We start from the raw sequence: 13,686 nt of genomic DNA, 5'->3' as shown, positions 1-13,686 counted from the left end.
AGTGATTAACACCAAGAAGTTTAGGTTTCTATAACCCAAGTGGGGCAACCTCAGGGCATCCGGGTGAGCAACCAACCTAGCGCGTTGCAGCAACCGATATCTAGCATGCAACACCAAAGCTGCCTGAATCCGAACATCAATATCAGAAGACTGGGTAATCTGGAGCACAAGCAAGGAACAAGACTCGCAAGACTCCATGTCAAAGGTGTCATTGACACAACAGGCAGCATAATGGAAGCAAAATCGGTGAGTGTCACTCTGGGACAAGGGGACAGAGCAACCATCAAACTCGCTCTCGGCGAGTTGGAACTCGGAGGATGCATCCATAGGTTCAAAGAGCCCCAGTGGAGTTTTCCAGGGCCCTTAGGCTGACTGCTAAGGGAAGCACAGACAAGTATTGCTAACCGGTTAGGCCAAAACTACCAAGAGAACTGCTAAAAACCTCCTTGTGACGTGTACAAACACGGGGGCTAGCGGAGGACCATCAATATAACAAAGTGGATAACCATGGGGCCAAACCCCTACCTGACAAAACAAACAAAAACAAAAAGAAAACCAAGCATAAGCACAATGTCCCCAGGAGGGTCAGAACTGGCTGCTGTTAATAATGGGAGAAAAGCTGCACAATACCTTGTGCCCCTACCATCAACGATTCCACTTCCTACCCAAGGCCAAACTGTGGCCAAAAAAACCAGCTGGCCCCAAGGGCAGGCAACTGCCGAGCAGCAAAAGACCCCTACATAAGCGGTTCCTGAACGCACTGTGAAAGATATCCCCAAGATGCAAGGGCAGTACTTACTGGGCGCTTAGGAAAACGCCCTAAACGCATCCAGCCACAGTACTGATGTATTAATCTTGGCTTGCACACCGAGCCACAGAATAACACTACAAGGTACAAGACTGCATAGAATGAGAGTCCAGAGTCGACAGCTGCCACAGTCAGACATCAGCCAAGGAACTGAATGCTGTAGCAACCAACACAGGGAGGAGAGGAGGTGGGGTCCGGGGCTCCCAGAGGGGAAGGGGGGGCTGATCAGACGATCTGTGCGACAGCATTAGTAACATTTGCTTGCTTTAGTTTTGGAGTTTTGCCTATCTATTGGGGTTTTAGTAGTGATTTTTACCATGTGGGGTTTGATTTGTTACACCTACCTTTCTGGGTGCCAAACCCCAGTCGATGGCAGACATGGAATGCTTACAAATACATGAGGATTTCCATAGGCCATTGCTCAGCGTGGCTCTCTGAGGGGCCTGGTTCTGGTCTACCTGGTCTCCGGTAGGCAAGAACTCCAATCGACTGATGCCACAGTACAAACAGTACTGATGCCACAGTACTGTACTAGGTGAGTATAGTCTAATACATATCAGCCTGGTAAGCTCTGGGGAGCCATAGGGGCTCCCCACAGAAAAGAACTGACAATAGAACATGTCTACCAATGAAACTCTTATTTAGAAAATCACTAAATCAAGGGAAAGTTCCCATAGATTGGAAATAGTAAAAAATTACCCCTATCTTCAAGAAAGGTAGAAAAAGTTGTCAGCAGAAAACTAGCAACCAATCAGCCTAACTTGCCATATACAGTACAGTATGTAGATTCATGGAGGGAGGAAATCATTTAACACATCACAGCTCACAATCTTTGAAAAGCAACATAAAATGGTTTTGTAAAAATTTAATCCTGCTTAACTAATCTGCTCACATTTCTGGAAAGGGTAACTAGTTACTTACACAAAAGACTACCAGTAGATAAGGAAAGCTTGGCACAGAAAATGTAAGAACATAGAATAAAAGGAAAATATTAGAATGGCTAAAACAGGGCATTAAATTAAGAATATTAATAATTGTTATTTTAATTGTTAATAATTACCAATTAACAATGGCATTGAAAGCCAATGGTTGTCCTAAATGGACGACCATTGAACCACATCAAATTTGCAGACAAAAAATCTATGACAGCAGGAAGCAAAAATGATATTGAGGCCTTGCAAAGCGATCTACTTGAAGTTCATAAATGGTCAGTGGTTCAGCAGGTAGGAGCTGTGGTACAAAATCATCCGAGCTAAGTCAACTCGCATTACAGATGCTCATCACCTTAGGATTAAAATTCTCTACAAGCCAGACATGACAGAGCTAATGTCAAATTGGAAATGTCAATAATGTCAAATTGGAAGACATTAACCCACACCATTTCTTTATAAGGACCAATGTAAATCATATAAATCACACAAGAGCTCACAGCTCACTAAGCCCCAATTTTGGACAGAAAACAGGAAAGGCTTAATTTTTCACCCATAATGGAGGAAACTTAGATAAGCCACTGACTTCCTGTCCCTGTCCAGGTCACTCAAAAAGACTGGCCCTTGGGTAAATTCAAGAAGATATGGCTAAGCAAAAGAGGGTTAGTAGGTTTGGTAATTGAATCTAACAACCTAAAGGCTGGGCCGAAGAGCTGAAGTTTATTTCTAGCAATCAATAACAGGTAAGAAATCTAGAGGAGTATATTAGAGCACTCACCTAAACTATGAGACGTAGTGGGCTGGAGTAGTCTTTGCTGGTGGGAAGGGAGTTTGGTGGACGTGGTCGTGGGCTTGTGGGAGGTGGGGGCACGGAGCACAGGTGTGGGTGTGGTTGGTACCTCAGGTACCTCATTTTCCTTCACTACCAGGCCTCCCACTGTGCACGCCCACAACGCTACAACATACACCACAACCTTCATAGCCTGAGGGCAAGCAGAAAAAGTAAGTTATAAATTATTATTAAATAAATGTCCATTTATAAAGTACAGTACAGTATTGTAATATAAATTGCATATAGAGGGTACTTAATTAAATAAAATCAAAATATTTATTCAGGTAAAAGTACATACATAGAAGATGAGTTACAAATATAATGTTGGATTTATAGATAGAGCTAGTACATACAATACCTAAAGCCACTAATACGCACAGCCTTTCAGGCAATACTTTATATACTGCATACTTTACTGTATACACATATTTACATAAACAAAATAATTATGAACTAAGTTCCAAGCATAGACAAGTTTTCAACTAAAGTTGCAAAGGTTAAGAAAGGCGGTGAAAGGTTAGGGTAGGCGGCAAAGGGTTAGGATAGGTGGCAAAGGGTTAGGAAAGGCGGCAAAGGGTTAGGGAATGTGGTGAAGGGTTAGGGAAGGTGGCAAAGGATTGGAGAAGGTGGAGAAAGGTTATGAAAGTCGGTGTAGGGTTAGGAAAGGTCGCAAAGGTTTACGGAAGGTGGCAAAGGGTTTGGGAAGGTGGCCAAGGGTTGGAGAAGGTGGCAAAGGATTGGAGAAGGTGGAAAAAGGTTATGAAAGGCGGCGAAGGGTTAGAAAAGGTGGAGAAGGGTTAGAAAAGGTGGCGAAGGTTTAGGGAAGGTGGCGAAGGGTTTGGGAATGTGGCAAAGGATTAGGGAAGGCGGCAAAGGGTTAGAGAAAGCAGCAAAGGGTTAGAGAAAGAGGTGAAGGGTTAGGGGAAAGCGGCGAAGGGTTGGAGAAGGTGGAGAAAGGTTATGAAAGGCGGCAAAGGGTTAGGAAAGGCGGCGAAGTATAGGAAAGGCAGGGAAGGGTTAGGAAAGGTGGCAAAGGGTTAGGGAAGGCGGCAAAAGGTTAGGGAAGGCTGTGAAGAGTTAAGAAAGGCAGCAAAGGGTTCGAGAAGGCAGCAAGGAAGTAGGGAAGGTGGTGAAGGGTTAGAGAAGATGGCGAAGGGGTAAAAAAGGCAGTGAAGGGGTAAGGAAGGCTGCAAAAGGTGAGGGAAAATGGCAAAGGGTTAAGGAAGGCAGCGAAGGGTTAGAGAACGCGACAAAGATTTAGGGAAGGCGGCAGAGAGTTAGGGAAGGCAGTGAAGGATTAGGAAAGGTGGTGAAGGGCTAGGGAAGGTGGTGAAGGGCTAGGAAAGGCGGGGAAGGGTTAGGAAAGGCGGGGAAAGATAAGGGAATGTGGCGAAGGGTTACGGAAGGCAGCAAAGGGTTAGGGAAGGAGGCAAAGGGTTAGGGAATGTGGCGAAGGGTTAGGAAAGGTGGCGAAGGGTTAGGAAAGGTGGCGAAGGGTTAAGAAAGGCAGTGAAGGGCTAGGAAAGGCGGTGAAGGGTTAGGAAAGGCAGGGAAGGGTTAGGAAATGTGGCGAAGGGTTAGGAAATGTGGCGAAGGGTTAGGAAATGTGGCGACAGGTTAGGAAAGGTGGTGAAGAGTTAGGGAAGGCGGTGAAGGGTTAGGGAATGTGGCGAAGAGTTAGGAAAGGCAGTGAAGGGTTAGGAAAGGTGGTGAAGGGTTAGGGAAGGCTGTGAAGGGTTAGAGAAGGCAGTGAAGGGTTAGGAAAGGTGGCGAAGGGTTACGGAAGGTGGTGAATGGTTAGGAAAGGTGACAAAGGGCTAGGGAAGGCAGTGAAGGGTTAGGGAAGGCGGTGAAGAGTTAGGGAAGGTGGTGAAAGGTTAGGAAAGGCGGTGAAGGGTTAGGAAAGGCGGTGAAGGGTTAGGAAAGGCGGTGAAGGGTTAGGGTAGGCAGTGAAGGTATAGAGAATGAGGTGAAGGGTTAGGGAAGGTAGTGAAGAGTTAGGGAAGGCGGCAAAGGGTTAGGGAAGGCGGCGAAGGGATCCGTCTAATTACCCAAAGCTACACAAGCCTCACAAAGCTTCCTGGTATTACTTAAGTAATGAATAAATATGATATATTTACTCATTATAATGTTGGTGCTGAATGTACAATACTAAAAAACATAATTTTAATCTGAAAAAGTATCTTTTTTATATAGAAATTAAACAAAAATAAAGAGCTGGTGATGCTAAATCAAGTCGATGATCCAAACGACAATGTTTTGGAGCGACATATCCAAGACACATTGTTGCCTGGAGAGTGTTTGCTGGCATATCAGCCTCTTGTATACACGTCGCACTTCTCTGCCCAAATTGAAATAATGATATAAACTACAAGAATGCATATTTCCAATAATATTTAGCATAAATAGCCAGAAAACATTTAAATTGTATTAAAAAATAGGTGTCTGGAAGTGAAATTAACCAATTCTATTTGCTGATGTCACAACCTTCATTTACTCCAGTCCTGACCCCCTTGCTCTAAATGCCACAGTGAATACTGAGCTAAATAAAGTCCATCTTTGGCTAACTGCCAACAAACTCACCCTTAACATTGACAAAACTTTCTATATTCTGTTTGGCAATAAATCCTCTAATCAAATAAATCTCAGGATAAACAATACCCAAATTTGTTACAAAATAGATGGCAAATTCCTTGGCGTTCTCATTGACCACAAGCTGAATTTCCAGGGACACATTCTAAATATGTCAAAAAAAGTTTCATAAACTGTTGGCATTCTTTCTAAGATCAGATATTATGTACCACGCCCTGCCCTGGTGACGCTCTATTACTCCCTCATCTATCCATATCTTAACTATGGTATTTGTGCTTGGGGTTCTACTACACAAAATCATTTACGTCCTCTAATTACTCAACACAAAGCTGCTATTAGGACAATATCCAACTCTGGCCCCATACATCACTCGGTACCCCTACTCAAATCTCTGAATATGTTAGATATTAAGTCACTGCACATTCTCTCATGTGTATTATACATATATAAAACACTGAACTGTAATGCCAATCCTGACCTCAAAAGCTTCATTGAAGGTTGTAACAGAACCCATGAGCACCACACCGGAAAGAAGTACAGTTTTGATATTCCAAGAGTACGACTGAATCAAACTAGAAATGCTCTACAAATCAAGGGACCCAGAATGTGGAATGACCTTCCCAATCATGTTAAAGACTGTACCTCTCTCAACCAGTTTAAGATAAAAACTAAGCACTACCTAATAAATTCCCTGTAACCTACCTTACCCCTATAATGTCACCCCATGTCTGTTTTTTTAAACAACGCTGTTTGTCGACCTAATTGTATTTGTGCTGCTTTTTCTGCCATGTTCCCCCTTTTTTATTTTTATTTTTATTTGTTCTCAACACATTTTATACTTTAATCTCAATTAGCATTAAGTTTTTCCTGCCCGAAACGCTTTGCGTAATAGTGGCTTTAGGCATTGTATGTACTAGCTTTATCTATAAATCTATCAATTTTTGTAAAACCTCTTGTATGTATGTACTTTACCTGAAAAATACACAAACAATTCTTTTCCTGAGGATCCCAGCGATCCTGTAAATTACTATCGTCCCTTCTCATTCAATATTGTTCTTCCCAAGAAATTACTATCTATCCCTTCTCCAAAGTTCATTAAATTTATTAGTTCAATATTTATTTATTTACATATTTGTTTGTGTTATATACAAGAAGATACATTGGATTTGTCAGAGTACATAACAGTGGTGTTCTTTTATTTATTTATTTATTTATTTATTTATTTATTTATTTATTTATATACAAGAAGGTACATTGGGATTGTGAGGATACATAGCATAGTAATTACATTCTTGTAAAACCACTAGTACGCGCAGAGTTTCGGGCAGGTCCTTAATCTAAGAAACTTATAAGTAGGTAAATACTTGCAAAATTTATAAAAATGATAAGAGTTACATACCATGAAAAAAATAAAAGATGAGAGAAAAATTGTAGGTATATTAAAGCACATAGGTAGCTCAGAATGATTGCAGTGACAGCTTGAATGGTAGTTTAACAAAACTTAGCAGGCACAATACAGCATATGGCTAGCACATAAAAGAAGATAGCAATGAACACAATGATAAAGTTGTTTGGATTAAATACAAGATTAAGATTATAAAAATTGAATCTTGTGAAGAGGAGTCCTTCGTGTTAGTTATATATGCATTCTCTGCTTGAAACTTTGAGTAAATATGTCTTTTATGATATTAGAATTAGTTTTATAATAGCAAGATATTATACCCGTAGTTATTAAGTAAATAAACACTGGTGAACATGAAATATGAGAGGTGATGAGCCCTGCCTGATGGGATCATTTACTATCAACAAATGCCCCTGTTCACCTAGTAGTAAGGGTGTACCTTAGCTATACATACCCATTTCTAATTTATTTAGTTTGGTTTTATTTTTAAATTAAATCTGGGTGAGACATAAAATAAAAATATGCTGCACAAATGATGTTAGGTAAGGAGAAGGGTTAAAATGTCAAAAACTTTATTCATTGAATACCTAAAGCTATAATTATGACTATATGGACTATTAAAAAAGAGAGAGGGAAGTAGGGGTCCAAGACCTCTTCCTGTTATACAGCTTGGGTGTGGAACAAGTTTTATTTATTTATTTATTTATTTATTTATATATATACAAGAAGGTACATTGGGTTTGTGAGAATACATTGGATAGTACAGTATTTACATTCTTGCAAAGCCACTAGTACGTGCAGCGTTTCGAGCAAGTCCTTAATCTAGCAGATAATTTTAAGTAGGTAATTTCAATCAGAATTGATAAATGAAAGAAACATTACAAGAGAAAAATGAGATGAGAGAGATAAGTAAGTATATTAAAGCACATTGTTATATTAAAGCTCTGATTGATTACATTGACAGCTTGATTAGTAATTTAAACAAGATTAATAGACACCATACAGCAGATTGACAGCACATATAAGACAGCAATGATCACAATGGTAAAGATGTTCAGAATGGGTACATAAAGATTGAGAGACTGGGTAGCAAAAGATACAGATAAACAAGATTTATAAACACCATATAACAGATTGGCAGCACATATAAGAAAACAGCAATGTTCACAATGGTAAAGATGTTCAAATTGGGAACATAAAGGTTGGGAACATAAAGGAACATAAAGTAATTATCAAAACAAGGCACCATGCCGGGAAGGCTATGTAGCAGTAATGCAGTGAGGTGAGGCAGCTACTTATTTGAGAAATGCTTATTTTATTTACCTTATAAGCTGAGGCAACTTATCTTATTTGAGGAATACTCAGCTGATTCCTCTACATTTAGCATGGAACAAATTTGTGTGCAAGACCTCTTCCTGTTACACAATTTGGCTGTGTGTAACCAAACTAGAAGTGCTCTACAAATCAAGGGACCCAGAATGTGGAATGACCTCCCGAATCATGTCAAAGGCTGTACCTCTCTCAACCAGTTTAAGAGTAAAACCAAGTACTACCTAATTAACTCCATGTAACCTAACTTATCCCCTAAATGTCAACCCATGTCTTGCTATTTTTTAAACAATGCTGTTCACCAATGTGTACAATTGCTGATTTGTGCTATGTTACCCCCCTTTTTTGTATTTTCTATTTCTTCTTTCAACACAATTTATACCTAATCCCAATTACTATTAAGTTTTAGTCTAAGTGTTTTTTCCCCCACACCTTGCCCAAAATGCTATGAGTATTAGTGGCTTTAGGTAGCGTATGTACTAGCTCTCTCTATAAATCCAACATTATGTTTGTAAATCAACTGTATGTACTTTTCCTGAATAAAATTTATTTATTATTATTTATTTTTTAATCATTAAGTATTAAAAGAAGGCACAAAGCTGGGAAGGCTATGTAGCACCATTGTGTGTAACAACAAACCATTTTTTTTTTAACAAATAATGCACCTGTATGGTAAAACAAATCCTGTCAGCTGTAAAAATATTGATGTAGTTATTTAAATAAAAAATATAATGAAAGAAATATTACTGGTTTATTTTTATCCTATCTTTTTGTACTGTACAGTATATCCAAGGAAGTGAAAAATTGAGACATAATGTACAATTTAATGAATGATTAGCATGGATTAGCAGTTCAAAAGAAATGTGACTATTACATATCAACATGAGATCTTAATGATCCATGGTCAACATGATTTAATAAGGATAATACAGTATTTGTAATACTGTAATACAAACTAATTTAAAATCTTTATTACTGATTTTTTTTATTAAGGAGATCAGGTATACACAGCAATGTGCTGCTACCCTATTCTATATGGAATATTACACAGTGTAGATAAAATACTAGCTATAAGTTTATCTAATACTCCCATCTCACAGGATGGTTAGACATACATGAAATCAATTTAGAAAATACCAGCCTCAATACAAAAAACAAATCAACTCTGACTAAACAATTCTTCGCGATTTTCACAAGAGGTAAGCACTGAATCATGGAAGCATTATATTATAATTACTCTTACCAGTTTCTACAAGACTCCTCTCAAACAATGTAGTTTTTTAACATGTTTAGGTATACACAGCAATGTGCTGCTTCCCTATTCTGTATGAAGGAGCACACGGTGTAGATCAAAAACCAGCTACAAGCTCATCCAACATCCTCACCTCACAGGATGGCCAGTCATACATGTAATCAGGAGAGAACAAAATACTTAATGCTGATCTATTAGCCTGCACTGGCAAAATCTGGGTGCAGCACAAGAATATCTTCCAATATTCCTAAGTGTATGAAGTAATTACAGAGCTCAAAGTACCTCATACCATTTGGTATGAAGTCACTGATAACAGGGCAATCACAGATATAGTGTTGGAGAGTATGTTCTCTCAAGTAGGACTGAAAACAAATGTTTTTTTCCACCAAGAGGGCTATAAAAACATGGAACCGCCTACCCGCTGAAGCCGTAAATGCCAAATTCCAGCTAAAAAATATCATTAAGACAATTGGCAGGCCCTTTAACAAGCCGCCGGCTTTCTGTCCTCGTCGAGGCCACTAGATAGTTAGTGGCCCTTATTGGGTAAATTTAGTAAATATATACAATAATTGTCAGCCATCTTCCGAGCAACAAGGACAGCTATACAGTATCTCTTAGAATTACGTAGGTAAACAACAAATGTAACATTTGTTTACTACAATGTCGGTGCTGCCTGTAGAAGTTGAAAAACATTGTTTTACTTCGAAATATACTAATTTTATAAGAAAATTCGACGTAAATAGGAGGCAGTAGAGCTCCGATAAGCCAGTGCTAAATCTTCAATATGAAGAATGTTGCTGCTCTCTGATTGGCCAAACGAAACATAGTAGTGACCTCTATCGGCAGGCAGGTGAACCAACAAATTTCTTCCTAAGTGGACGTACGTGAATTGCACCTAAGCATCTTCTTAGGGCATACTTAGGAACCTTCGTAGCAAACCTACTTACGAAGAAATACATGGAGCTTCGTGAATCTAGGTCCAGGTCCCTTACCCACCATGCTGCGCGGAGTTTATTGAGAAATTCCCCCGGTGCATATGAAATGAAGTGTTCCCAAAAAATTCTTTTTTCTTTGTAAAATGATAAATTCCCTTCCCTGAACATGTCTATGTAAAAATAAGTACCAAATTCCACTTACTTTGGCTGTAGGGACGTGGACAAGATGCACTGTGACGTCATCAGGGCCTGGTGACTCGCGCGGGCCATTCAAGCACCGGGTGTTGCCACAAATATATTTTCAATTATTTGTTTTATGTATTTCCAATGCAGTTTTGTTTTTTATCGTATATGAAGCATATTTGTGTCCTTTACAATATGTATACAGTAGAACGTTCATAATGTTCCATGGAACTGTGATACATGTGTCAGTAATGTGTCCACAATAAATGTTTATTGTCGCAATATTACCTGTTAAAAAATCACTAAAATTACAATATGTACAGTTTCACACACTATTTACACAGTAACACACTGTATTACACACTCGCCCGAAACGCTTTGCGTAATAGTGGCTTTAGGCATTATATGTACTAGCTCTACCTATAAGTCAACCAATCTTTGTAAAAATTTATTGTATGTATGTACATACATACAATTTATGTACATCTACAATTTATGTACCTAAATAAACATTTTATTTTTTTATTTTTTTTTTTTCCTCAGTACTTCGGAAGTGAGTAATAATCAACAAAGTAGCCCATGGTACACAGTGCGACTTCGCTCTCAGTGCACCAGGTACAGATAAATTTTCGCTTCCTGTTTCTTCATTCTGTGTGCTTGCAAAAAACGCACTCACGTACACCTTTGGCTATAGAACTTGTAGGTTGTATGTAACCAAGCTTGTATAAGATAGTATTGAATAGATTATAGGTAAAGATCAATTTGTAAGGTAGTCTTGAAAAGACCACTTTGTATGGTCCCACACAGGAAGAGATGCAGATTGGGTCCGTCTAATTACAGTACCACAAGCTTCAGAAGGCTTCCTGGCAATACGTTAGTAATGAATTAATATGATATGTTAGGTTAGGCTGACCTAACCTAACCTAACCTTCCCAACCATGTTAAAGACTGTACCTCTCTCAACCAGTTTAAGATAAAAACGAAGCTATACCTAATAAATTCCCTGAAACCTACCTTACCCTTCTATTGTCAACCAATGTCTGTTTTTTTTTAAAGAGCGCTGTTTGTCGACATAATTGTATTTGTGCTGCTTTTTCAGCTATGTTTTCATTTCTTGTTTTCATTCTACTCTTTATGCTCAATTAGTATTAAGCTTGTCATTTAAGTTTTTCATGCCCGAAACGCTTTGCGTAATAGTGGCTTTAGGCATTGTATGTACTAGCTTTACCTATAAGTCAACCAATCTTTGTAAAAATTTCTTGTATGTACTTTACCTAAATAAACATTTATTTATTTATTTATTTATTTATAACTTAACCAAACTAATACTGCCCGAAACGCATTGCGTAATAGTGGCTTTAGGCATTGTATATACTAGCTCTATCTATATATTGATCCATTAATGTAACATCACATGTATGTATGTACCTTACCTGAATAAAGTATTATTATTATTATTATTATAAACCAAACCTAACCTAACCGACGCTTGGATCGTCGACTTGATTTGGCGTCACCAGCTTTTTATTTTCGCCTAATTTCTTTATAAAATGATACTTTTTCAGATTAAAATTATGTTTTTTCGTGTTGTACATTCAGCACCAACATTATAATGAGTAAATATATCATATTTATTCATTACTAACGTATTGCCAGGAAGCTTGTGTAGCTTGTGGTAATTAGACGGACCGATTCAGTGAGAGGTTGTGTTAGCTGGAGCTCTGGAGTAACATTATTATTGCAATAATGGAAGGATTAGTTAATGATTTGGTGAGTTTGGTTGGAGATCTGAGAGCAGAGATGGATTCCCTGCGGGAGGAGGTACGACGGCTGAGACTTCGAGAGGAAACGAAGGAGGAGACCAGTGTTGACGAGACCTAATCGTGGAGAGTAGTGAAAAACAGGGGTCTTAAGAAGACCTTGACAAGGCCGCCTACAGACGCCCTAAGGACGGCAAATTCATTTGCCGTGTTGGAGGACGAGTGCTGTAGTGCGCCTGCAGCGAGGAACGGCGGAGCGCAGGCCCCTCAGGCTGCTCAGAAAGTTAGGGCGGTACCGAAGCGAATTTTGGTTATGGAAGATTCCCAGGTGAGGTATTTAGACAGAACGTTTTGTGCCAGAGATAGGGGGAACAGATTAAGGGTTTGCTATCCGGGAGCTGGAATTGGTGATATTGTTGAAAACATGAATGATATTATGACGGGAAATGGGAACAAACCCATTATTTGTATTAGTGCAGGGGGTAATGATGTTGGGCGAGTTAGGAGTGAGGAACTAATACAGAGATTTAGGACAGCCATTGAATTAGTTAGGAGCAAGGGAGGAATCCCGATCATATGTGGCATTCTTCCAAGAAAGGGAGTGGGAAATGAATGGATGTCGAGGGCACTTGGTGTCAATTGCCGGCTGGAAAGATATTGCAAATCAAATGCAATATCTTTCATAGACAACTGGGAACGCTTCTATGGAAGAAATGAAAAGTATGCTCGTGATGGGGTGCATCTATCGAGGGCTGGGGTTGTTGCTGTTGCGAACTCGTTGGAACCAGTGGTTAGAGGTGTTTGTTTGGGTTTAAACTGTTAGTAGATAATGGTATGGGAATTGATTTGGAGGAAGGAGGTAATAAAAGTATGTGTTTTTGGGAGAAAGGAATTGGCAAAATGATCAGGGAAAGAAAAGGGCCTCAAAATAACAATTCACTTAGGATATATTACACTAACAGTAGAAGTCTAAGAAATAAAATTAATGAATTAAATGCTCTTGTCTGCACAGAAAAAATAGATATTATTGCACTTACCGAAACGTGGATGAACGTAGAAAATAGAGAACTATTGTATTAGCTGAATATCAGATAATTGGATTTAAACTATTTCACACAGATAGATATATTAGACGAGGAGGGGGAGTAGCCATATATGTTAGTGACAATTTGAAATGTAGTCTCAAAGAGGGAATCAAAACTGAGCCACACATAGAAACTATTTGGATAGAATTATACGAAAAAGCAAATAATATTATAATAGGAGTTATATATAGGCCATTAAATTTAGACAGAATGGAAGCAAAGCATCTATGGAATGAAATATCTAGAGCATCTAGATCTAACAGTATTTATGTCATAGGTGACTTTAATTTTAGTGGAATAAACTGGGTGAACAAAACAGGGAATAGTGAAGCAGAAGATTTTCTAGAATTAATTGACGATTGCTTTCTTACGCAACACATTAAGGAACCAACGCGGGAAAATAATATTTTAGATTTAGTGTTAACTAACAGGGAAACACAAATTAATGACATCGAAATAGGGAGTGAGCTAGGGAACAGTGATCACAAAGTAATCAGATTTAGCATAGAATGGAATAGACCTGTAGGAGAAAATTCTGTTAAAGTGCCAGATTTTCGAAAAGCTGATTTTAATAGCCTA

General features: G+C 38.8%; 1 protein-coding gene across 3 annotated transcripts in view; it reads right to left on the bottom strand.

Annotated features, from left to right (window-relative positions):
* The window catches only part of LOC123755738 (uncharacterized), a 136,331-nt gene that overhangs the window by 112,388 nt on the left and 10,257 nt on the right, over nt 1-13,686 (bottom strand). For all 3 annotated transcript variants that reach the window (XM_045738483.2, XM_045738487.2, XM_069300016.1), the window contains exon 2: nt 2,516-2,720. In XM_045738483.2, the coding sequence (XP_045594439.1) occupies nt 2,516-2,720 (205 nt within the window). The remainder of the gene's footprint in view (nt 1-2,515; nt 2,721-13,686) is intronic.

Source organism: Procambarus clarkii, chromosome 43 (genome assembly GCF_040958095.1).
Source record: "Procambarus clarkii isolate CNS0578487 chromosome 43, FALCON_Pclarkii_2.0, whole genome shotgun sequence".
Lineage (NCBI taxonomy): Eukaryota > Metazoa > Arthropoda > Malacostraca > Decapoda > Cambaridae > Procambarus > Procambarus clarkii.
The sequence above is the reverse complement of the archived record's forward strand: the minus strand, read 5'-3'. Positions and strand labels throughout refer to the sequence as shown.